Raw genomic sequence first — 27,077 nt, forward strand, 5'->3', positions numbered from 1 at the left:
ACCAGTCGTGTCTCTGAGCTTGGCTCCGCACCTCCGGACGCGTCGCCATTCTCCTGCGCACGGCGCGGTCATGTGACTATGTGCGCCGATCCCCAGCTGTGCGGCAACTCACTGCCATTCGTCTCTCCTGCGGATTCCCCACCTCACTATCGGGTCCCTCCCTTTCCCTCAGCTTGTGTGTAGGAGCACAAGCGTAACAACTTGTCACTAGCCTTCCTGAATTCCGTGTCTATTTACGTCCTTTTTTTTATTTGAAAAGGCCATTATATCTCCCCTTAGCACCGCCTTTGCAGTTTCCCAATACAATTTTCCTTCATTTTGGTGCGCATTGTTATTGTCCTTGAATTGGTACCATTTGTTTAGAAGGAAAGCTTTAAACTCCTCATTGTGATATGTGTGAAGGGAACCTCCATATCCTATCTTTGTGCGCTTTCTGCCCAATATTGAGCCCTATCCATACTGGAGCATGGTCAGAAATCAAGATGTTTTCAATGGAAGCTATACCCAGGTTAGGGATTAGATGGTCACTTATTAAAAAATAATCGATTCTTGAGATGGTATTATGAGGATGGGAGAAAAAGGAGTACTCCCTCTCTATGGGATTTAGTAACCTCCAGCAGTCCGTCACCCCTAGCGCTTCCCGCAGAGTCTTAATACTCTTCTGTCCTGGATTTAATCCCCTCCGTTGTATATTTTGCCCTGATTTGTCTTAACAATGGATCTTGAGCTACATTAAAATCTCCGCCCACTATAGTATTGTTACTTTTGTCTTTCAATATTTTTTCCACCGTGCTCCGGAAAAAGCTCTGGCTATTCTCATTGGAGCCACATAGATCATAAATGTTTAATTCTGTTTTGTGTATTTTTACTCTGCATTGCACCAGTCTCCCTGTTGTGTCCCCAGAGGAAGTTATTATTTCCAGGGACAGTGCTTTATTAATTAGAATTGCTACTCCTCCCTTCTTTCCCACTGCTGGGGAATAAATACATTCTCCCACCCAGTCCCGCTTAAGTGTTTTACTTTCGTCTTCATTCAGGTGGGTTTCCTGCAACTAGTGCAATATCGGTCCTCCATTTTTTCAGGTATTTAAGAATTTTGTTTCTTTTTATTGGAGAATTTATGTCCTTTACATTCAAAGAGACTATTTTCATGTACATTTTACTGTGTGTTTGTGATTATATACTTGCGGTTCTCCTGCTGCCTTTGTGGGTATCTTACTCTCTCTTCTACAGCGCACCATGCATGCAGTCCTTTTATTACTTGTGCTGCTGATGACCTTAATTCCATGAACTGAAATTCTGACATTCCTATAACAAAACACACACAGAGAAAAAACATTAACATAAACATCACTTGTATAGACTTTCCTTTTTTCCAGGTGCAGCTCCTGCCTCCCGTCCTATTGTGATTCTTCACTCCTCCCGCTCCGCCATATAATATATATCCTTCAATTTATGTCTGACTAATAAGCTTTTGTCTTTTCTAACTACTTGTAAGCCCTTATTAACCTGTTATACCCCTTACCGCTTCCGTATATAAACTTATTTATCTGCTGCTTGTACTGGCATAACTTTTTTTTTTTACTACTTCATTACTTAACGCACCTAGCTTGGCCTTGAACTTCGGCCTTCCCCAATAACTGTTAACAAGGCAATTCTTCTAGTCCCCTCTACTCCACAAACTTTTTTTCTCCTTCAATCTTTTATCTCAGGATACTCCAAGAAGTACTTTTAGTCCTTTGCACCTTTCCAAGTCCTCAAGATACTTTTAGTCCCGCTGCTCCCTTCCTCTGCGTCGTTTTGTTCTCTTCCTCGCTCCTTTTGGGGCTTTTATCGTTTCTTCCGTTGCTCTTTGATTCGTACCTAGAGCCTTTATCTTGTACCTTTGCTTCGAGTCTCTTTAAGGACTTTTCCGCTTCCTCTGCCGTGTTGAACACTCTTGTTCCTGCATCCTTGGAGACTCTGTGTGGCAGGGTAGCTTAGTGTACATTTTTTGTTGCCCTTAAAGAGAGCATTGTACACCTTGCTGAATTCCCTCCTTTCATCTGGCACCGCTGCTGAATAGTCTTGGAAAACCAGGATCCTATGTCCCTCAAATATTAGGCGGCCAGCACTTTTATATGCCCGTAGCAGGTTCACCTTTTCTGCAAAATCTAGAACTCGTGCCATTACTGCCCTGGGTCTGTTTTCTTGCCCTGGTCTTGACCTGGGCTCCACCATGAGTAATTCCCAGTGTCTCTTGTACCCATTTGGAGCAAAATTGTATTGGCTTCACAGACTCGGGGATCCCAATAATGCGCACATTATTTCTCCGTGATCTATTTTCCAGATCATCTATTTTTTCCTCTAGGGACTGATTCTTTCTTTTTAATGTCTGCATTTGTAGTTGCGGTGCTACAGAATTTCCTCCAGACCACTCACTATTTTCAGCCTCCCCTATTTTGGTGCTCTGGGAGGTGAGTTCCCCTTTAAGATCCTCTATGGCTCTGTGCAGCGTCAGAGTTGGCATGATTTCCCTTCCCACAGCTCTGGCCACCTCACCGTGCTCTCTCTGCTCCCTGTGTCCCTCACTCTGCTGTGGGTCACAGACATCCTGCTGATTCTCTGCATACTGCTCCATGAGGTTAGCAGCCTTCTTGGATATTTCCTTTTTCTTCTCTGCCTTCTCAGGACGTTGCTGCTGCTTTGGAGGCATCTTGGATTTTTTTGAGAGATATTTTTCCATCCGGCTCACTTGGGACCCTTTCCTCTCTCCTTGCCTGTCACTTTTTGTTCATGTTAGTGCTGTTTTGGGTGATTAATAGCTGGATTTTTGCAGAGCTCAGCACTCTGCTTTCACTTTGCCCAGCACCAAAACAGAACCCCCCTCGATTTTTTTTAAGCTGATTTTAAAATGCTAAGGAGCCTCTCCTCTAGCTTTCCCTACTCTGGTGCCCTTTTTTGTGTGCAGATTATTGCCTTTTTGGCTGCGATCTGGCGGAGCCTTCACAGAGCTCAGTCTTTTGCGGCTGCTCTGTCTGGTGCCAGACCGGAAGTCTTAAACATTATTTAACCGCACTCCTATCACCCATGTGGCCAGTTAAACTCAAACTTTATCCCTGCTCAATTAAATGTGTTCCAATCTAGTATCTATTTGAATATATTGGGTCTTAAAAATAATTGCTGTGTTATGGTGCTTATTGCCTTTTCTCATTTTCACATTAATCTTCATTACAGAGATTTCATTCCGCGTGTGGCAGTGCGGTGGGAGTCTTGAGATAATCCCCTGCAGCAGGGTGGGTCACGTGTTTCGCAAACAGCACCCGTACACATTTCCTGGGGGCAGTGGAACCGTATTCGCAAGGTAAGGATTGCTCTGCTGCTTCAAATTGCTGTTCGCCGCGCTTTCAGGTGCTGCAATTCCTCGCAAAAGACGAAGACACAGGTAAAGTACCATTCAACGTTGTCCAGCAAAATGTCCTGTCAGAAGTCATGTTCTACGCAACAAATCGTTAAGCACTGTACTAGCAGGTGATATCACCTTTAAAATGACATTAGATTTCACTATGTAGTAACAAAGGAGGGAGAGAGAGTATGTGGTATGATACCTTTTATTGGACCAGCAAGTAGTTGAAATGTTACAAGCTTCCGTACATCTCCACGTCTTTCATCGGTTAGGACCCCGAGGGGCTGATTCACTAAGCAGTGATAACTGCTTTTACGTATGATAAATGCCTTTTAAGACCGATACTGCCTGCTGCGCGATTCACTAAGCAGTGGTAACAGTGCTTTATCGGCCGTAAAAGGATTTTTTTCAGCCAGGCAATAAAAATATGTCCAATCAGTCAGCGCGATTCACTAAACAGTGATAAGTGACTCGTACTTTAAAAGCACGCAAGATTTTTGCACCAACAAAAGGCTGGCGCAAAAGAAATGGAGCCATGAAAAAAAATCATTGTTTACGTTCTTTTTCACCACACAATTAATACAACAGGCCGGCGGGTGTCCCCGGGTGATCCCCGCGGGATTCTGTGGCCCTCTGGTGATCCCTGTGGGAGTCCAGGGCCCACGGGTGATCCCTGCGGGAGTCTGGGGTCCCCGCTGGCCTGCGGTACTAATTCTGTGCCCAAAAAAAAACCATAACAGCCAATACTTTCAAATAAATACACCCTCCCCTGCACCCCCTAACACATACAGTACAATAATGGTAAAAATTACTATTATCCAGATATGGATAATAGTGCATTTGCCCATTAAAAATAAAACATTAACAAGCAGAAATAAAGTAAATAAATGTTGCACTCACCCCTGCCAGCCTGCCACGATGAAGGCCGTCCTCATCACCGTCCAGGGGAGGGGAGTGTATTTATTTCCCGTATTTTTCCCCCCTGTTTTTTTAAAGCCCAGGATTGGTACCGCAGGCCAGTGGGAATCCCCGTACACCTGCGGGGACCACCCGAGGACCCCAGGACACCCGTGGGGGATCACTCGAGGGCCCCCGCCGGCCTATTGTAACATTCCTATGCTTTAAAAAAAAATGTATTTTAGGGCGGTATAGGGGTTGTTGGGGGCACAGGGCGTTGGTGCCTAGTACATATTGCAAGGTTTATTGGGGGCAATTGCCTCCAATAAAGCTGCTATTTGTCCTTAACCCCTTCATTGCCTTTGTGACTAGCCGCTAAGGTAATGAAGCTGCTTAAATGTTTTTTTTTTTTTTTTTTTTAAATAGTGTGCGGAAGCAGAGGGTCTCCTGAGCTGAACAGCTTTGATTTCTAGCTCCGTGACCCCGTGCTTCCCGGTATGGGGCATCGGATGCCAGTGTCGCCGCCATTTTTAAAGCATCCGCATTACATGACGCGGGACATTTAATGGAGAAGATACCAGCACCCCATATCTGGGCCTGTAACTCGGGAAGCAGGGGGTCCCCGAGGCTGAAATCAATGCGGCTCATCTCTGGAGACCCCCTGCTCCCGCACACAATTAATAAAAAATTTCATTAATGCAGCTTCATTACCGTAATTAATTATTTTTTATTGATATTTGTGTTTTGATCATTGTGTACATGAGCAGGGGGTCACCTGAGCTGAACCACATTGGTTTCAAAAAGGCGTAGTTCCATCGCACAGCAACAGAAAGCCAGGTCATAGAGATACGATTCTTTATTGAAGCTGCATTAAAAAAACAGAGGAGTCCTTGATAAAGTGCGGTTACGCACGAAACGCGTAGGAGTGTTGCATCCTCCGGTTTTTTTAATGCAGCTTCAATAAAGAATCTTATCTCTATTACCTGGCTTTCTGTTGCTGTGCGCTGGAACTACGCCTTTTTGGATATCTCTGGATCTTGCTACGACTGCACGCCTGGGGAGACATCTAGGGACCTACAGTGAGTACCTTATGTTTTACCTATAGGACCATCCAAATGAGGAGGGGAAAGGTATTATTTATGCTACTCCCCACCTTCAGGCAGTTATAGAGCCCCTACATAGGTTCAATGATTGATCACTGGTATCACTGAATTATGGATCTATAAACCCCATGGACTGTCTTCTCTTTGAATACTTAATTATCTACGTGGGACCAAGCATATGAGCACCAACCCATTTCCCATACACATTGGTTTCAGCCTCGGGGACCCCTGCAGGATTTAAATCCTCCGGTCACGTGACGCAGAACTTTTTAAAGCACGGTATACTGGCACCCCATAACGGGCCCGCGTCTCATGAAGAAGAGGGTCCCCGAGGCTGAAACCTAGTGCGCTGGAACTGCGTGTTTTTGAAACCAATGTGGTTCAGCTCAGGAGACCCCCTGCTCATGTACACTATGATCAAAATCAATATTCTTAATGCACGATCGCCTGTAAGAGCCGTGCATGGAGACGCAGCTTTAGAATTTTAAACATGATAGCAGGGGGAAAAAACAGCTCGAGCGATCGGGCATGTTTTTGCTCGCACCGAACCAAATAAGCTTCACTTCTTAGTGAATCCCGCGTCTGGCTAAATTTTTTATCGAGGAATTACAAATTTCCCAATCGGGCGCAAAAGCTCACTGCTTAGTGAATCGCCTCCTGAGTGTAAGATGCTAGCCTGCAGTACCATGCACATCCACTGGGAATGCTGCTGCTCTTGCTAGCTCTCTCAAAGAACCTTTCAGACTCTGAAACCTGACACCTTTGCACCTGTCCCATGCATATAGCCAGACCTATATAAACCTCCCTTTCCTGTTCCTCCTTGCCTGTTTATACTGGTTCCTCCTGCACCTGCTAGGTTCCTGTATTTGCTGTTGCCCTGTCCATCAGTCTCAGTCCTGTTCCCGAGTCCCAGACATGTTCCTGTCTCCTCGTTGCCGACCTTTGCTTGTGACCCCGACCACGCTACCTGCCGCCTGCCTCCGACCTCTTCTTGTGACCCTGACCACGCTCCCTGCTGTTCCTGCCACTGGGATCCACTCCAGCCATAGATTAACCCTTGACACTGAGAGGTACGGAAGCTTGTAACGTTTCAAATACTTTTTTGGTCCAATAAAGATATCAAACCACATACTCCCTCTCCCTCCTTTGTTACCACATGGAAGATAGGACCAACACGGCTACGCACCCTTCTTTGCTTCGTTTTCACTAGTATTGATTACCATCTGTGTCCTTGCTGGGAACTTTTTGGCGTGCCGACGTGGTCCTGAGGTCACTTTTGCTCTGCTTTTTATTCCTGTGAGATTTCATTATTACAAATGAACTTGAAAAATTAATTCTTGGACTTGTCATGACTGGCACGTGACAAATACTGTATATTGAGAGGAATAGCATGGCATTAGCAGCGCTGAGTTGCGTGATACCACCAGAGCCTGACACTCATCTCGGGTGGCTATGTTTTAAAAATCACCTAGTGCTAAATCTGATTAAAATAACAGCAAAATAAATAAAGACCATCCCATTGCCTTAATAATGAGAATTGTTCATTGTTAATGCACACAGTTTCAAAGGAATATGTGATACATAGCCCCAATATTCCTGCTAAATCCTGTTTATGTAGAACACTTCAACCCTGTACTGTATAAGGTAAAAAAGCAAATAACAATGTACAGTAAAAGAAAATTGCTGCGAAAATTGGCTCATGCTGCTTCTTTGTGACTTCAACAATCTGTAAATTGGTGCATAATGGAAACTGTAAATCATTTACAAAAGGTGTTTAAAAGCACACTGCAGGTATATACCATATAAAATGTAAGTAAAACTATGAACATTTTACAAAGAAATTGCTAGATTTATGCATTTGCCATTACCTGTTTAAGAATAATTAAAATATTTTGAACGTGAATCCATATACCGTAGAATTATTACATGGGTCTCCTCATTAAATCCCACATGCGAGTATTACCTCCCATTCACTCCCTTGCATGGACCACCAGAATGTGTAGCCCATCACCATACAAAGGGAGAGAGTTAGCCAATGTATCTCTGCAAAATTAGCGCAGGCAAGGTTTTCTGTTTTACATGCTACTTGGATCACTTGTATTTGAATTAGACTTAAGTAAAAAATAACATCTTATTTATAATCGGTAGCTCTTTTACTGGCTCACAGTGGTAACCGAGTTCTTCATAAACCTACAGTCATGTTTGCATGATGAGCATGATATACTGTGTATTTACATCAACTTGTCAGCAGGTGGCACCAGTTTATTCCTTTTCCCTAGTTAATGAATTGGAAAACACTCTGGTTTCCAGAAGCCAATACGTTTTTGAGTCCTAAAAATAACGTGAGATGACGTACAGTACCCATCAGTATACAAAAGTGAAAGGAAGAACACTATTGCTGTTTAACTTTGCATAATCGTGCAACCACATAGCCAAGCTTCATCATTTTTAATTCCTTCGAGGTAGAACTCCTTGTTCAGATACATTGAAGGGGGAATAAAGCAGCAATGAATAATTAGAAAAGGTATTTTGTATACATTGAAAGTGAAAAGCAAGGAACCTGCGCATGAGCTGTCCTTTAAAATCAGCTGAAATGATTCGCTTGCAGCTGTGCACGCTGGAGCGACTCCCCGAAACGCTCCTAATGTTGAGAACTCCCGAAGGGGATCTCAAGCGACAAAGAGAAGAAAATGCACACAGCACGCACCACGAATCTATATAAAAAATATATGGCAATTTTAATGTCTGATCAAATGACCACACATATATTCAGTGACTTCAATTTACAAAAACAACAACAATAAAAATCAATACATGAAAACACAATATGACAATTACATTAGATACCAGAGCACTCTCACACAGGGATATTAAACTAGCACTTGCTTCTTTGAAGCCTACACCATGAATCAAATTAATCTTAAAAAAAAATCATCATAGAAGTTCAATTTGGCAACATGATTCAATGCCAGAATGAGGGAGCTAGATACTGACCACAAGCGGCAGCGGGTAGCCGTTGTTGGCGCTGATGATATGTCTGGACTGCACCAGCACTCGTCAGAACTTCTCTCCGCTTGCTCTTCCTGGTCCCTCTGTCCCAGCCAATGGGTGAGCACGTTGAACAGCCTCTCGTGACCTCTACACGTTTCGCAACAGCGTGCTTCGTCATGAGTCATTTTAGAGGCCGATCACGCACATTATAAGGCAACAGTAACCAATGAAATCAGACCATAGATATCAGCACTGATACAAAGATAACTAATGCATAAAAAGAAACTGTGAAAGAACACTGGAAATAAATTATTTCCAACACTGATGGACAGTCAACATGCTATTTACAAATAGTGATAAATAATAATAAAACAGTTGGAATAAATTATTTCCAACATCAATAAACAATATACTATTATAGACGTACTGTGATAAATAATGATGAACAATCTCCCTAAACCCAACTAGTGAACATAATCTATTTACACCATTACATATTACTACACCTAAATATAATAATGTGATCAATATTAATAAATTAATAACATTGATAAATTCATTAAATCAGTGAATTGATGAAACCAATAAAGTTACATAAATCATAAATAATAAGGGAGAAGGACTGGCTCAGTGAGTAAAGACACTGACTGGCACTGAGTTTGAAGCAGGGGAGCCTGGTTCAATTCCCAGAGTTGGCTCCTTGTGACCTTGGGCAAGTCACTTTATCTCCCTGTGCCTCAGGTGCCAAAAACATAGATTGTAAGCTCCACGGGGCAGGGACCTGTGCCTGCAAAATGTCTCTGTAAAGCGCTACGTATAACTAGCAGCGCTATACAAGAACATGCTATTATTATTATTATTATTATTATTCTGCGACTGAATTAAACAAAACCTCAATAAAAATATATAAACAATATTGACAAAACACCAGTATACATGACAAAGATTAAAATCAATTTATTTGATAATTAATATACTATAAAATATAGAAAAGGTATTTTGTATACATCTTACATATATTGTAAAATAATGTTTCATTCATTGTTTTATTGAAGAAATAGTTAAGTATTTCAGTCTTGAATAGAATTCCACCAGTCTGTCATTAACACCTTTTTGTGTGTGTATTGTATTGTATGTCTTTATTTATATAGCGCCATTAATGTACATAGCGCTTCACAGTAGTAATACATGTGGTAATCAAATAAATAACAGATAATATAAATAACAGATCATGGGAATAAGTGCTTTAGACATTAAAGTAACATTAAGGAAGAGGAGTCCCTGCCCCGAGGAGCTTACAGTCTAATTGGTAGGTAGGGAGAATGTACAGAGACAGTAGGAGGGAGTTCTGGTAAGTGCGTCTGCAGGGGGCCAAGCTTTATGTATCATGTGTTCAGAATATCACAGTGCTATTCATTTGCTTCTTTAAGCAAGTGTGTCTTAAGGTGGGTCTTAAAGGTGGATAGAGAGGGTGCTAGTCGGGTACTGAGGGGAAGGGCAATCCAGAGGTGTGGGGCAGTCAGTGAAAAAGGTTTAAGGCGGGAGAGGGCTTTAGATACAAAGGGGGTAGAAAGAAGACATCCTTGAGCAGAACGCAAGAGTCGGGATGGTGCATAGCGAGAAATTAGGGCTGAGATGTAAGGAGGGGCAGAAGGAGAAGAGGGTGGTCTACGGTGTCAAATGCTGCAGAGAGGTCGAGTAATATGAGCAGAGTGTAATGACCAGTGTGTGTTGATTAAGCTAAATTTTATTAGGCCAAATAAGTATGGTTATGTCAGGGCTTTTAAGACATTTTACAAGTTCTCTTTTTTTTTCTTCTCATTTTCAGCTGTACATATTCTATTGTCAGCTGTGTTGTAATTACAAAACATGGTGACTGTAGCCTAAAAGATTCGTCATAGCCCGACCCAACTACAAAACTGCTCTATGTTACTATGAGATGTCCGCTTCTAGAATATTAACTATTCAGATGTTATCTTTCTACAGAAACACACGTAGAGCTGCAGAAGTTTGGATGGATGAATATAAGAATTTCTATTATGCAGCCGTGCCTTCAGCTAGAAATGTACCTTATGGAAAGTAAGTATTGGCTTCTCTCTCCTATTTCTGTAGACATTGGTGTCATTTATAGTATATTATAATATAGGTGCAGAAGAAAATGTGTACATCACGTGGGAATATTGGTATTCAGAGACCATGGACACCTTTAAAACCATGGGTCTCATGTGCTAACTCTCTTTCTATCAAAGTGGTAAACCCATCGCCAGGAAACGGCAAACGGCACTCCAGAGGTCTTTGTTGAAAGGCAAAAAAATGTATTGTGGGTGGTGATCAACGTTTCGATCCGTAACTTGGACCTTTCTCAATATTTACGTCACTATGTATGTCTTTATTTGTATAGCGCCATTAATGTACATTGCGCTTCACAACAGTAATAGTTAGTCATATAAATAATAAGATATAAATAACACAAAGGGAAGAAGTGCCCAGACATAAAAGTAACATTTAGGAAAAGGAGTCCCTGCTCCGATGAGCTTACAATCTATTTGGTTGGTGGGAAGAACGTACAGAGACAGTAGGAGGGTGTTCTGGTAAGTGCGTCTGCAAGAGGCCAAGGTTAAAGTATGAGGTGTTAATTATAAGCCATCGAGCTACTCGTATACTTCCTTAAGCAGGTGGATTGAGTGGGTGCTAGTCGGATATTGAGGGACGGGCATTCCAGAGGTGTGGGGCAGTCGGTGAGAAGGGTTTAAGGCAGGAGAGGGCTTTGGATTTGGATACAAAAGGGGTAAAGAGAAGACATCCTGGAGCAGAATGCAAGAGCCAGGATGGTGTATAGCGAGAAATTAGGGCTGAGATGTAAGGAGGAGCAGAAGAGTGTAAAGCTTTACAAGGGAGGAGGAGAATTGAGTGCGAGAGGCAGGATTTGATGGGAAGCCAGGAGAGGGATTTCAGCAGGGGAGACGCTGAGACAGATTTAGGAAAGAGCAGAGTGATTGTGGCAGCAGCATTAAGGATAGATTATAGGGGAGGCAGGAAGGCCGGACAGCAGGAGGTTACAGTAATCAAGACGGGAGAGAATGAGGGCCTGAGTCAGAGTTTTAGCAGTCGAGCAGCAGAGGAAAGGGTGTATCTTTGTATTCGTATCTTGATAAAGGTCCAAATTACAGATTGAAACATAGATTTCCACCCACAGTACATTTTTATTGCCTTTCAACAAAAACCTCTGGAGTGTTTGTTTTCCCTGCGTTGGATCTACCACTTTGATATTGGACGCACCTGCTGGGTGTTGGGGATGCACCCGAGGCTATACCTGTGGAAGTCAAGCTGTGCAAGTGCATCTTTATTCTACATACTAACTCTGTTGCTGGCAGTGGGGGCCAGCAATGAATTGAACACAAAACAGTCATCATTTTTCAGTGGTGTTATCCCTTTTTGGTTTATTGTTCAGGATTATTCACCTCAAAAGCTGTTAAAGTTTTTTTTTTTATCATTCTCTGATTCACTTAATTTTCATATTTCTGCTGTTTCCTGCTTCTAGTATTCAAAGTCGCATGGAGCTGAAAAAAAAAATAGGCTGCAAACCTTTTAAATGGTACCTGGAAAATGTTTATCCTGAACTAAGGTATGACGTTCATTTCCCTGTAAGTACTTTGTTTTGTAATTTAGAAATATAGAAACAGGAGTCCATCAAATGTATGGTCTTTCAGGCTAAAAGAGTATTTTATTCGTTAGAACATTTGCCTTTAAAAGGGATCAACCCGGTTACAATACAAATATCCGCTCTGCTTGGGATCTGCTTAATTGCATGTACTCACCCAGAATCTGGGCGATGACATGCAAATAAGTACTGTGACATTCTGGATGATGACATGCAAATAAGTACTGTGATGGGGTGATGAGATGCAAATACTGTGTGATTATAGAGTAAGGCAGGGTTGGGAACCTGTCTGAGATGTTAATGTGCTTTAAGTGCCCTTTATGATTGCTGTATGTTGTATGGTGCAAGGTCATTATCACTATTTTAAATCACACTTACTTATTTGTGTACCAGGTTCATAGCCATGACGAATTTCACAATAGTACTGACGAGACCGTAAAATTCGAAACAGCTGTGTATGAAGCTGTCGCTTCTCGGCCTTTTGGCTAAGATCAAGTGTAGAATCTGTCTTGTGAAGGATGGACTAAGCAGCCTACACTTGGCCCTCTATCTGGCAGAGGAGTTGACCATGAGGGAGCACGAGTTCGCGTTCCGCCATCCCGGGATACGTTCTTGGTCGAATTGGCCCTAGTACTGCATCAATTGGCACAGAACACGACTGTATGGACTTTGCACTCTTTGATTTTTGCACTGCGTATCCCTGGGCCGTTTGGCTAAGGGGTACAGAATATTTTTGACCGTCCCTGGCCTTTTGGTCAGGTTGTTCACTGGCACAAGCTCACAGCACTGTTTTGAACAGAGCACGAGCACTTATTGTTTTGTCACTTGGTTCCTGTTTTGGTCACGGTCTCTCCACAAGAGTAAACACTATGGATGATTAAGCCTTTGGGCTGAAAAACATTGATCCTGGACTCCTTGTCTGGCCTGTTGGCTGAAAAATCCGGGAAGAGGGTGTCTGACTACTTCAGGAAGAAGACACCACAGTAAGCGATCCTGAGGATCTGGTAGGCATTATTTCCTGAAGATCGAAGGGGAAGAAAAGGACTCGTATGAGTTCGGGGGGACGGTCTTAGCACCTGGATCATGTGCTCATGATCTAAGCACATAAGGAGTATCACTCCACTCAGGACTCCAAAAAAGAAAAAAAATCTGTTCATAAGCATAATAAAAGCATTTTAGCATAATAAAAGCATTGAAGTGGCAGCGATAGAACAGATAGTGACACCGACTGGATCCTTAGACCATGGCCGAGAAAGCATTGGGTAGCATAAGGTACTACTCAGTGGTGGGATTGAAACGGTTCGCACTGGTTGGTGCGAACCTGTTGCCAGGAATTTCCCAAGTTCGCCGAACCGGTGCTTAATTCTTGAGACGGGCGCAGGGAGATGGTATGCGGTGGCAGCGGTGGGCCCCAGGTGTTAAAGAATTAGCTGGTAGTAGAATCATTTGGGTCAGAGAAGGACGGCAGGGGAGGAGCGCCATCTAGCAGTCTGACCCCGGAACTTCCGGTGTCTGCTGCTAGAGCGTGCTCCTCACCTCATTCTGCTCTCCTCCTGCTCTGCCTCAAGTGATTCTTCTACCGGCTAATTCTTTAAGCCGGTTGGCCCTCCGCCGCTGCATACCATCTCCATGTTCCTGTGTCCACCCAGGTAGGCATGGAGGAGGGGATGGGGGAGGAGGGATCTGAGGGGGACGGGGGAAGATCTGAGGATGCTGATTTGGACTGGGGGAGATCTGAGGATGTTGATTGGGACTGGGGGAGATCTGAGGATGCTGATTTGGACTGGGGGAGATCTGAGGATGCTGATTTGGACTGGGGGAGATCTGAGGATGCTGATGGGGACTGGGGGAGAGCTGACGGTGAGGATGAGGGGGAGATCTGATAATGGTGATTTTTCACTATGAAAGGGCGGTAAGGTGAGAGAGAACTGGTTGTTAACATTTTTGAATCCCACTACTGGTACTACTCTATAGTGGCCCCAGGTCCTCCTCCGCCTGAGGGGCACCTTTACAATGCACCATGGCGGTGATGTGCTTTTGCATTAGCACATACAGATTGTAGCACTTGTTTCGCGCAGAACACTGGCATGTTTGACCACAGACTTTTTTCTTTTGCCCTTTTCTTTTCACTACACTGAGCACCCCGCCTCCCCCTCTTCCCCCCCAGCCTTGGGTCAAGAGTAAGCTCGCAGGAGTTTTTGCAACTGCCCTGGCCTTTTGGATGAGAGGTGTTTTTTAAAACGCACCTGCACTGGACACTGCTGATCCTTCTGGATGAAGACAGACCCACGAGAGCGAGAAGCATGGAGAGAGACAGAGCATCGAGCACTTACTGCGGTTAATGTTTGCCTGGCTTTTGATGTGGGGGTACAAATTAATTTCCAGTTTTAATATGAAAATAGAAACCATTCGCTGACATCAAAATGAGATTGAATGGAGTATTAATCAATATATGGTTGACGGTCATATTTATCAAGTGGTACAAAGTTATAAAGGGCATACTTACCATTCAGTCCCAATTTTGCTGGAAAAGTCATGTTTTTGAATTTAACATTTTCTCTCTGGCTATGTCCTGGACGGCAGAGAGCAGAATCCAGGTACTTCCTGCTGCTGCAGTGCAGCATCTGACCACTGGGGGGGGGGGGGGGGGGAGCTGAAGCGCAGCTCTCTCTCCTTCAGCAGATAGGAAGGGAGAGGCACTTCCTGTCACCTCTGAATGCTTACTGCCCCACCTAACCACTGCCCTTGAAACACCTGACTGCTCCCACACCATCATTACCTCACATACCCTTTAACTGCCCACTGCAAAATAAACCCAGGACTAGAGTGCCACGCCAGAGCCACACTGGAAAACGTGGTCAGTCAGTGCTGTACCCAGTGGCAGCGTGGGGGCCTAACATGGATGTTAACTCAGCCCCAACTTCCGGTAATGGCTAGGGCACTGACAAACTGCAACCACCTTCCCCAGGTAAGGGGGTCGGTGACGTGAGAGAGAAGGGGGCGGAGGAAGTGTGGGGGAAGGAGGTAGAGAGAAAGTGGGGGTGGGGGTGTGATGGGTAGAAACAAGAGAAGCTGCTGAGAAGAGCATATGGAATCCGGAAATATTCTGTGTGTTTACTTTATTGTACTATAAAAATGTAAACGAGGATTATTGTTTTTTTAATTGCTGTTTAAGTTGGTGTTGTAGGGAATAAAGAGTTCCAGCATTTCTGTTTTTTAGGACTCGAGCACTGAATATGTTACTTTTTTAATACCCTTGCATGGTTTGACTAGGCTCTGTCACACATCCACTGACTATCACTGCACCTGACCAATCTTGTAAAATTAAAGGGGCAATTCCACCCACATGAACAAATGGCAGTGATATGTTTTTATGCACTTTTCTAAGCAGCCGTTCCCCTCGACTTGCTATTTTTTAGATGCGAAGTCCCACTGAGCAGAGTGAAACTTAACTTACCAATAGGAGCCCCAGGGAGATAATGCTTGAGAAATTATGCAAATTCTAACATTGTCTGTTTCTATTGGCTAGCTGCCCAGGGCCCACTGATTTTGTTACAACCTTTGCAACTCAATCAGTAACACTTCAGCAGTGTGAACAATGGACAGATTAGCATTTTATTTATTTTTTTGGCAAGTCTTTATGTGGCACTTCTTGTTTAACTCACTTGGCGCTTGGTGCACATGACTCATTCAGAAAACTGTCCCTGAAAATGTTTTTGAGTGATGGCAACTAAGAAAATATGCCAGAAAGTGAATGACAGTGCTGGTGGGCTTCTTGAGGCTTAGCATCTCTTAGTAAATTTGACCTTGAATATTTTAGCCACTTTGTTTTAACCTTGGATCACATTCCTTACATCAGAAATCATACAAAAAAAGAAACTAGATTCTTAATTTAGATGGCTGGAACCGTGGAGTCCTCAAGGGCTGAAGCTCACATTTTTAGCTCTGGGGTGCCCCTTGTTACTAATAATATTACCATTTCTCCTCATGGAGAAAACAACATGGCCGCCAGTGTCGACCAATAGGAAGCTGCAACCAATGACACTGTAGCTTCCTGTTGAATCGCGGATCACACTTGTTTTGGTGGCCATATTGTTTCCGCAGAAGGGAACTTTAAACCTCGTACCTTCACTGAGAATTCTCAGGAAAAATATCGCACTTCAGCACTAAAGGACCATCTGGTTCCAATTGTGCAAATAAATCTATTTAATATCCCTTATTTTTGCCGAGGCATTGTTCGCTGAGCATGCGCAGAATGTCTTTATGCATATACACACTTAATCATCTAATACTGTTTTCCTCCCAGTATCCACATGGAACAAAGACTACATTAAACCTTTAAGTCAATTTGTGTGGGCCTCAAATGTTAGACATTGTTTACCTTATTTTATTTCCATTTGTGTCTGCCTCAAATGTAGGAAATGTGTTAATCAAGCATCTAACAGTTAACACAAGTCTGACGAAAAATATTGTACAAATCACTTGATTTTGAGCATCTAAAAAGGGAAAGAAAATAGCCCAATATGCAGAACGTTATAAAACCCCATCTTAATGCATTCATTTCATCAATTTTTCTAAGAAAATTACTCTAGTACCTTCACTGTAACGGGTACCTTGATTTAATACTGTTATAGTAGTAGTGCTTAAGTTCTGTCTCTGAGGGTTACCATCAGATCACGCTTTTAGGAGTTCTCTAATTAAAAAACACTTAACCTATTAGCCCAACTTTATCACCAAGTAAATGTGCTTAGGTACATACTGTCCTAAAAATCTGGCCAGTTTCGTAGCCACTTGGGACTCAACTTGTGCACTACTGTGTTACGGCGTTAACAAAATGGTTTTACAGATATCAGCGTAAACCGCTCACAAGAGGCTATAGTATAGCAAAGCTTGATGGTTGAAAAGCACTAATTTGTAGTTCTATAATAATATCAGCCGACACTGCACAATTCAGTATCCACCATCCGATTATTTGGTGAATCAGCTGATAGAACTCCTAAGCAACATCCTTTTCTGTGAAAGGGGTCTTTATAATATTGGTTTCCATGCTTTCCCCCCCCCCCCCCCCTCCCAGGGTTCCTGATCACCAAGACATTGCGTTTGGGGCTTTGCAGCAAGGTACAAACTGCCTCGACACGTTAGGCCATTTTGCAGACGGAGTAGTTGGTGTTTACGAATGTCATAACGCTGGAGGTAACCAGGTAGGTAATCAGGTAATACCGCAATATAATACTCTATTCTTTCAGTGTTTAGGATATTCGCTGTCTCTATACTGTATATCTGCAAATATGCCAATATACAGAATGTGAGGAAATATGTGGGATACATATATCAAAGTCTCCAGGCTGCAAAACTGGAGCAAAAAAAACTGCACCAAATGTTATCAATATAAAAAGTCTTATAGGAAATCTGGTGCTTTTTTGTGCCTTTTTGCAGCAGAGACTTGATACATAACCCCTGTTGGGTATAATTAACATGTATTTACTGTAGGCTTATATGGTTCACAAGAAGATCAGCTCCGCTTATGTCAGACCCGAGTGACAAAAGAATTGTGTTCCCTTCACAAGCAACTTTATTCATGTCTGACAGGGTTAATTTGGTTGAAAGGTTTTCATTTACAGGTTCTACCTCAAGGGACTAATTTGAATGTGTGCGTCTAGCAGAAGCTAAGGCCTTGACCCCGCTGCCTGCTACAGCGGACGCTGCACAGACAAGAGCCCTCCCCTCAATGGCGCCAGGCCCGCTGCGAGGGGGGGCCGCAGCGCTCGGGCGAGAGCTGCTCCTGCTCTCAATAGAATTGAGAGCAGGACTCGCGTCGAGCGATACGGCACGCCCCCCGGCGGTTCAGCCAATGAGGGCGAACCTGCCGGGTGACGTCATGGCCGCGCCCCCGTCACTCCCCCGCCACGCCCTCCCCGGTCTCTCTGCCTGCAGTGAGCTGCAGACCGGGGAATCGGCTGAACGCGCCGCCAATATCGCGGGCGCGCGTTACAGCGGAGAGACCGGGGCCTTAGCCTTAGTCGAGTGTTAAAGGCGATTTTTGACTAAGCAGAAGATAACATATAGCTGCTCAAAAACTGGATATACAGTTCTGAGTTTCTATGCACAACACGCAGGTTAAAAATGATGGGGGGGTTCGTATTGCATTTCAGTAGTGAAAAACACTTCCTTTTTTTTGTATACAAATAATTTTCAATACTTGATAATATGACAGTAGAAGACAATATATTCAGTATGCATACTATATATGCAGCAACAGCATAGATATGAACGGGGGCATATTAGGATTGTTCCATATTACTTGGGTTTTAGAGGTTATTTGAAAACTTGTTTTATTTGGTCTACTGGTCATTGCATGCTCAATATTGAACATTGCTCCTCCTTTTTGACCATTTAAAATTTAGGGGCAAGTATTCCAATATGACAGTTCAGTTTGATGCCACTGAGCCATATATTGCTACCAACAGTGAGAAATGGGAATAAAATGAGGCATTTAAAGGCAGAATTGGATACATCACGTACTTATATGTGCACTGGTTATCTCCTATGGACATTACCCAAATTGCGAACATGACACAAAAGAGCCAATATTGGTATAAACAGACGCACAATTTAAATGTATTTTTTCACAAGTTTCCTACAAATTGCCTTGATATGTTTGCACTTTAGCAGTTGAGGAAAAGAATAGTGGTTATAAATATTACGCCCCATGTTTTCAGGTTCCGGTGTTGACATTTTAATTAATGATCTGAATATGGTGCTTACATGGTGGTATATGGTGTACACACACACACGTACATACACACACACATACATACACACACACACACACATACATATATACACACATACATATACACACACATACATACATACATTACACAAAAGTCGGTTACCATTCACCTTCATTGTGTGTTTTCAAAGTTTGTTGTTTTCATCTCATGGAGATATCAAAATAATGATATCTGCTTTAATGCTTCCACAAAAAGTTTGCTACACCTTGGGGGGGGGGGGGAGAATATATTTGGCATTGACAAAGCTCTTTCTTTATTGTTTGTATGTTGGACCAGTAACAAAATAAATAAAGTATCCTTTGTCGTTAGCTGTATATTATTGTCATATACTATGCAGATCTGTAGCATAGGGCATAGGCCATGTCTGTATCTCAACATTAACCACAAAAAGTATCATATAGATGTAGCAAATCCTACAGTGTATAAAGCACTCTTGGTCTGTAACCAACCAAAAAACAACCAATTAACAAAGCGGACGTCTACAATTCCCGTGCGTGTGAATCTCTCGTCTCTCTTCTCTCGTCTCTCGTCTCTCTTCTCTCTCCTCTCTTCTTCCTCTCTCTCCTCTCTTCTCTCTCTCTCTCTTCTTCCTCTCTCTCTCTCCTCTCTCTCTCTTCTCTCTCCTCTCTCTCCTTTCTCTCTCTCTTCTCTCTCTCTTCTCTCTCCGTTTACAAGGAATCAAACGTTGCTAAAATAACATGTAGGCATTGGAAATGTAAAAAAAATCTAAAGGGTTTTTTTTTTTCCTGTTCTAGGAATGGGCCTTAACCAAGGACAAATCAGTTAAACATATGGATTTGTGCCTTACTGTTGTGGACAGAGCACCAGGCTCACTTATAAAACTTCAAGCCTGCAGGGAAAATGACAGCAGACAGGTAAGGATGTGAAAAACAGAGATTAGGTGCAGAGGTACTAATACTGGATAAATGGGAACTTCAATTATAGTATTATTAGTTGGTCACAGAACTAAGCAGCATTATCTTGCAATATACGATTGATAAATTATTTTTTTGCAACCAAATATAGTCTGTGATTGCTCCATGATCCCTAAGCATGTAGTTTAAAAAATAATATATATATACATATTAATGGTCTAAGTAATTTTCTATTATAATATTGTAAAATGTATTCAAAACTGCTTAATACACATAGTAGCTGAAATGGTTGCCTTCTATACTTGTGTGTGAGCCCATATTAAGCACTATGTTAAAGCACTTTTTTTTTTTTTTTTTTTTTCTAACATCACTTTTCAATACATCGATTTATGATCTGTACAGTGGCTCACATGTCGTTTGAACAATCTTTTTATTCATAGGTGGTATTGTAGCCTTATGACTCGATCTCGTTCTTTGCTGTCCTGTATATTTTTCATAAGCTTTTTGAGAGTGATCCAAAGTTTTAAGCTGCCTATCACTCCTTTATAACTCTGCTCATTAAATCATGTTTTTGTTTTTTTCAAATAAATTGAAGCTCCTAACTGGCCTCTAAGAGCAGTAGATAATGTACACGTCATCATTTTTGCTATTGTGTTGCATGGGCTTGATTTGCAAATCTATTATAAATATCTTAAATTCTGAAACAATGTAAAAATATTAGAGAAGGTATCACATGGCAGCATTTTTTCCACTTTATTGTAACGCTAACATGTCGCTGCTTCATTAGTGTGCTAATCTGGTGTGCACAAAACTGCGTGCTCACTTCTTACCTTGCCAAAAGATGACTTATACGGTAGGATTTTGGGGAAATCACCTGATCTCATACCTCAGTGTTCCCACCTGTAATTGGCTAATAATTATCTCATTTATTTCTCAGTCTTCGATGCAGACCAGAGCATGCTACAGTACCAACAGTATAGTTGCATCTAAATCCTAATTACTTTTAGTTGCAAAATGTAATATTGGTCTTGCATTTCCTGGTAGCTGTCATGGCTGGCTTTAATGTACAGAGAAAGACGCCCTGTCAAACTGACAGTAGAAAACATGGAACCTAGAATTAGATGCCTACGACCACAGCTTTTACTATACTCGGTGTGGCATTATCGTAAGCACAATGTCTGAAAAATGCTATGTTTGCCAATGGACAGTGAGAATATCACATGTTCAATAAATGTCCGTTACTTATTTTTGCCCTCTATTTAACCCAATGTATTTTTATTCTTCATATTTCTACCCTTGCAATGATCTTATTAATCAGTTTTGGACACATTTTAGGACGAAGAATTCTAGCCTGCCTCAAACAACTTAATATTCTCATCTCATTCTATAACATGATTGCTCAAAATTGTATGCTGCCTTTCCTGGCAGCAATTGTCCTTTTTTCTGTGACATAAGCACAAGCTTTCAACAATGATATACATCACTAAAGCAAAGTGGCTGTCTTGGAGCACTTTGACATACTTGGTGCTCCATGGAGAAATCTTAAGTTATTTTTGGTTGCTCTCTGCTCTTTGAAGCATAAAGGACATGTGATGGGCATAAACCCAAGGGGCCTCCTGGCTTCTTCAGTTACTTCATGTCATCCTTGGTGTATTTAGTAAGATTTGTCTTTGGTCTCAAACTGGGGAAAGAAAATACTGTTAGATGGCAATTTTCAGCTGTAGATAGTTACTGTATAATTCAAGCAAAAGGGTAAGTGACTGACTGCTTGCTTTCCATCACCTTTTTGTCATCAGTGACAAGCAGTTAATTACACACACGTACAATTTTAGAATACTGATATGTATTGTAAATGTTTCTATATATTGAGCAAATCAAACAAAATGAAGGCTCTTCGCTGAATAATTACTTTTGAAAGCTTAAATTCGGAGTTCAGAAACCATGCTTTATGGATATCCTAGGATTGTGAATATTGATTTTATTATATATATATATATATATATATATATATATATATTTATTTATTTATTTACACACACAAATATTTAAACTTCATTAATGCTTGCAGAAATGCTGCTGGTTCTCCCCAGTACATGCAAAGACAACAACGTAATACATATCTGATCCTTAATGCTATATTAAATAGTGAAGTTCATTACAAATCTTTCTTAATTTAGCATAGTAATTAATGATATGCATACTATCAATTTATAGCAGAGCTATTACTTAGGTGATCCAAAGTCAGGCATTTTCTATGTCCTCCAAATGTTTTGAACATTTTATTAAATGCAGCAATGTGCTTAGAAACAGAGAAAACTAGAGATCACTGTAAAACATTAAAATGTGTCTCATAAGGTAGCACCAGCAAAACACTGTTTTTTGTTTTTTTTAATTTTTATATATTTTAAATAAGTCTGGCATCATAAATGACCGCATTAAAATTCAATCAATTGGGATATTCATCTGTTACATTATTTTATTTATTTTTATTTCAGAAATGGGAGCAAATCGAAACCAACTCCAAACTGAGGCATGTGGGTAGCAACTTTTGTCTGGACAGCCGGAATGCCAAAAATGGTGGTCTCACGGTAGAACCCTGCAGTCCTTCCCTATCACAGCAGTGGAAATTCACACTTAATCTACAACAATAGAAATGTCTAAAGGGTTGGGGAAGAAGGGGGGGGGGGGGAAATCAGCCTCATTTCATGGACATTGGTTCTGAACGCATTGCAGATAGATTTCTTCAACGTTCTGCGGAATTATATACCTCAGTATTCCATCTTGGTTTTGGAATCAGGAGTACATTGAATGTGGGAGGGAGCTGAGAGAAGGGAAAAAGCTGGGAAGGGAACAAATAGTGAGACAACACTAACTTTTTGCAGCTCTCTGTTCTGTTTGGTAAAAGCTTTGCATTATTGCACATGGAGCCTCCAATAGGAGCAAGAAACATCAACAAACTTGAATACTATGGTCATCAGAGAGGAGGTATGATAGGATTGTGCGAGTGGAGCCAAATTCCTAAATGGAAGAGCATTTCAGACATTCGTGCACATAGGAATTGTTTTTTCCTTCTATTCTCTCTTTTTTTTTTTTTTTTTTTTTAAATCAAGGAAGCAAAAGTATCTTTATTTTTTTTTTTTTTTTTAATGGGGTCCTTTTGTTTCTCCAAACCCTTGGTTAATTGTTTTCCTCCCTGTGCGTCATTGTTATATTTCACCATGAACTTTTCTAAGATGAACAGTAAATATATAAATATATACACAGTTTCATTTGTTCCCAGTTGTTCCTATTGATTTCCACCCTTGCACCCAGTGAAATATCACAGACCGGATACGTGTGCAACTTTTGAAAACACTAATCGGGTGCAATTTTGTAGTCATGGGATGGACGTCAGCCACGAGAAACTGGACATTTTAGAATAATTTCCAAGTCTTGTAAAGAGAATTTATTCCTGCTAATTGACATCAGAACATTGACAGAAGATGAAAAACAAACTCTCAGTACTATTGTTGCCAGAATAATGTTTGCATTTCTACAACTGAGCTTTGAGTGTTGGTAAATGTGCATTTGATTGTTTGTGTTGAGATATTTTTATCCTTGTCCCTGTTGGTGATTTTTTTAATGAATTATACACTTATTTTAAAATTCATAGGGTTTATTTTTCCAAGGGGTCTGCAGTGCAATAAAGGAGTTAAATGTAGGGTGTCATTCTATCTTTAAAAGGAACATGTTTGCTGCAAAACATGCATTGAGATCCCAACAAAATTTATATAAATCCTCCTCTTGTATTTCTCCTCTTGCCAAGACAACAGTCATCCAGTGGCTTGTGATTCCCTGTACTTGCCAGAAAAAAAATATTATTTTATTTGCTTTATGCAACTTTATGGAGGCTTGTGATGACTTGTCAGCTTTAACTGGAAGAGTCATTATTTGCTACATTATCCGAGGCCTACCCACCCCCTCCTGTCCTAAAACCTCATGCTGTGTAACTATCATAAAGTTATAAGGAAGATATGTTTTGGTGACTTTTAAGTAGGTCACTTACAATGTGCACATTCTATGAAGTAGCGAATGGAGGGTAGCATGGCTATGCCAGTCAATATTACTGACGAGGGCTAGCTTACACACTCCATTCCACCTAATATTTTCAGTTTAACCCCATTGAGCCTAGCTGTTTTCGATTTAAGTGCCTGTTGTCCTACGCACTTTTCAAAACCAACTTTTTCTGTGTTGGTCTCTACAGGGCATGCGAGACTCTCAGTGCCTTGCTCTCCAATGCATGGCAGGCTTCTCCAACCCTGAAGCAAACATCATCTGTTAAGGTAGAAATGCCCAAGAAAAACTGAATGGCATATTTGTTAAGTGTTCGACACCATCAGGTTATATTAATGTGGCAGAGCAGCACGTATGAAAATGAATATACCCAGTGCTCCAGTGACAGGGAAACTCTCCCTCCTCAGTTTGTACACCCGCTTTAGAAAATAATGCAGAACATACGTTTTCAGAATCACAAACTTTTGGTGTGACTACAGAAACATCTTTGCCACTATCAGAATCTAATTGTATTGAATCTAATTGTATTGCTATATATATGATACCTTTTAGGCATCACTAACACATGGGGTACCTATATAGACCGAAGTTTGTTTGTCCACTCTGTACGTAAACTTCAGTCTATGTGAGGGTGCTTAGTATGTCATTTTTGGATGTGAAATAAAATATGCAGTGTTTTTTTTCTTTTTAATGTCAGCCTCGGGACTACAATAATAAGTTTACAAAGTCTGAAGTCTGCATGAAATGGATCCATGGTTTTAATATATTTTCCCCCCCGCTGTGTGATTAATCTTTTGCTATGCATATCCTGCTTGGATGATTGTAAATGGTAAGCAAGTAATTGAATCTGAACTTTCTGGAACTTAACCTTGCCTGTCTAGGCCTCTTCTAGCAGGAGGTGCTGGGGTGCATCTACCTGAACAGTCTTAAACTTTGTCGATCTTAAAAATCAATGCAAAATGTGTGCTCAGTGCTTTGATGTGAAAATAAGCCCCATACAATGGGTGTGCATCCCCTGTTCCAATAGATTTGGTAGATATCGGAAAAGAGCTTTGCTTTTGATGTTTAGGTATGTTTACATGACATGGTGTGCCAAAGTCATTTGCTGTGAATTCCATTGGAAGCATTGACTATTCCCAGCCTAAGAAAAAAAGAAAACTAACAATTTACCTGAAGGGCCTTTGGGCAGTGAGCAGATACTTATAGGGTCTGTGTTGTGATGTATTCTCATTGTTATCATGGAAATAATACTGATGTAATAACATTATTATTTTTTTTTTATTCAAAAGTATAGTTTGGTAACATGTTTTTTCCATTTGGTTAAAATAATACATCGGTGTCTGCTGTACAGGGCTTGTACTTGTTTATTTTATAAATGCAAAGCATCATTGAAAATTGTTTAACTTAAAGAAAATAAATACTTTATAGATAAAAAAGGTTGTTGTGTTTACTTAACTTCACACCAGTCGACATAAATGTATTCCTCTATCAGTCTTATGGGAAAAGTGTTTGAATGGGTAACTTAGGTACCCTGTTATTTTTCAGAGTACATACGATATTCTGTCATTTTATCACAAGGTAAAAAGTGTCCTTAAATGCTGTATAAAACACACTTGCTTAAAGCATGTCTTGTATTATCCAAGACAACTTATTTGACATTTCATTGATTCACTCACCTCGTGAGGAATTTAAAGTTGAGAGTTTAATTTCTCTTTTAAGAACAGGATTTAGTAAAATAATAAATGCAAAGAAGGGTGTGTGGTCGTGTTGGTCCTTTTTAAAATGTAAAATAACAAAGGAGGGAGAGGGAAGTAGGTATGATGCCTTTTACTGGACCAACAAGTAGTTGATATGTTACCAGCTTTCGAACCTCTCGGGGTACTTTATCGGATAGAGCAGCGGTGCGCAAAGTGGGGGGCGCGACCCCCAGGGGTGGCGGGAGCTTGTGCTGGGGGGGCGTGGGCAGTTGCAGAGGCCCCGCGCTCTTCCCCCAGGCATTTAAATTAAATGCTTGGGGATCGCGTGAGGCCCCTGCAACTGTTTACTTACCGGGATTCAGCCGTCTGTGTTGCGTCACCATGGCAACGCGGCGTCAATAGACGCCGCGGCACCATGTGACCTGACGTCACACGCCCACGCAGCGTCATCAGACGCGGCTGAAGGAAGGCAGGGGGGCGCGAGAGCCGGGGCAGAGAGACAGGGGGGCGCAGCACAAAAAGTTTGCGCTCCCCTGGGATAGAGGAAGGACCCCGAGAGATTTGAAAGCTTGTAACATATCAATTACTTGTTGGTCCAATAAAAGGTATCCTACCACCTTCTCCCTCTACCTCCTTTTTTACTACATAAAATAATGAATAAAAGTCTTGTTCGTTTGTAAAGAAAAAAACATTCAGTGTTTCCACTTAACCTTCATTTTTGTTTATTACCCTAATCAAAGAACAGAAAAAGAATAAGCATGCTCATGGGTATCCACTCTAAATGAAAAGTAAAATAAATGATTTGAAGTGTTGGACAGCACAACACTGAGGCCTTCATTCAATCCTCTCCAATGCTTTTTATTTCGCTGTCCGATTATGTCTACTCTCATCTCTTAGTAAGGGTAATATCCACACACCTCTGTTAAATCAGGGCTCATAATATGACGTTATCTAAAACAGGAACGTACATGAAGTTCCCAGAGTTAACATAGTATCCTCAAAGATGATATTCAAAAACAGCATCTGAACTACATCTCATTTGTATAGGCTAAACATCACACTATTGCAACATAACATATTGTTATCTTCCAATAACGTGATGGTGCAGTATGCCAGTCTAGGCTTTTCTCCTATCTGGACTGCGAAATAGTACTTTTGCTGAAGAGGAGAGAGAAATAATGCTGTTATAATATAAGCCGAACTCTGTTGTTACAATCAACCAGACATTGCAAAAGCCCAATTTCAGTGTCTGGATGAGTGTAATGACAAGTTTAGGAATAACTTGAATAAAGTAATGTTAAGTCCCTACTTTGAACCCAACAGACTTTAGTAGGTATGCAATGTTAGTGATAATGGCATGTGTTATCCTAACAGCCATTATAGTTAACGCTATGGTCTTTATGAGAGAATACATGACTTAACATTGTCATTTGAAGATACTGTTAGTGTAACAGTATTAATGTGAGGTTATTGCCACACTAAGTGACATACAGTAAGGGAGCTTTGTGGAGTATGTGCAGTACCAGCTCACCATTCTTATGTTCTATCCTGTCTGAAATCTTATTCTAATACCACTCTCTACCTTTCAAACTCGCTTCCCCTTATATGTCAGTATCCATCA

The 27,077-nt window shown here is 41.3% G+C and overlaps 1 protein-coding gene across 2 annotated transcripts in view; it reads left to right on the forward strand.

Annotated features, from left to right (window-relative positions):
• GALNT2 (polypeptide N-acetylgalactosaminyltransferase 2) overlaps positions 1–25,195 on the forward strand; it is a 363,681-nt gene extending 338,486 nt beyond the window's left edge. The window contains exons 11-16 of one of the 2 annotated variants that reach the window (XM_075596873.1): positions 3,217–3,343; positions 10,363–10,455; positions 11,918–12,001; positions 17,112–17,250; positions 19,587–19,706; positions 22,202–25,195. In XM_075596873.1, the coding sequence (XP_075452988.1) occupies positions 3,217–3,343; positions 10,363–10,455; positions 11,918–12,001; positions 17,112–17,250; positions 19,587–19,706; positions 22,202–22,357 (719 nt within the window). In that variant the 3' untranslated portion in view covers positions 22,358–25,195. The remainder of the gene's footprint in view (positions 1–3,216; positions 3,344–10,362; positions 10,456–11,917; positions 12,002–17,111; positions 17,251–19,586; positions 19,707–22,201) is intronic. The other variant, XM_075596875.1, reaches the window with a different exon arrangement.
• The last annotated feature ends 1,882 nt before the right edge of the window (positions 25,196–27,077 follow it).

This window comes from Ascaphus truei, chromosome 4 (genome assembly GCF_040206685.1).
Source record: "Ascaphus truei isolate aAscTru1 chromosome 4, aAscTru1.hap1, whole genome shotgun sequence".
Classification (NCBI taxonomy): domain Eukaryota; kingdom Metazoa; phylum Chordata; class Amphibia; order Anura; family Ascaphidae; genus Ascaphus; species Ascaphus truei.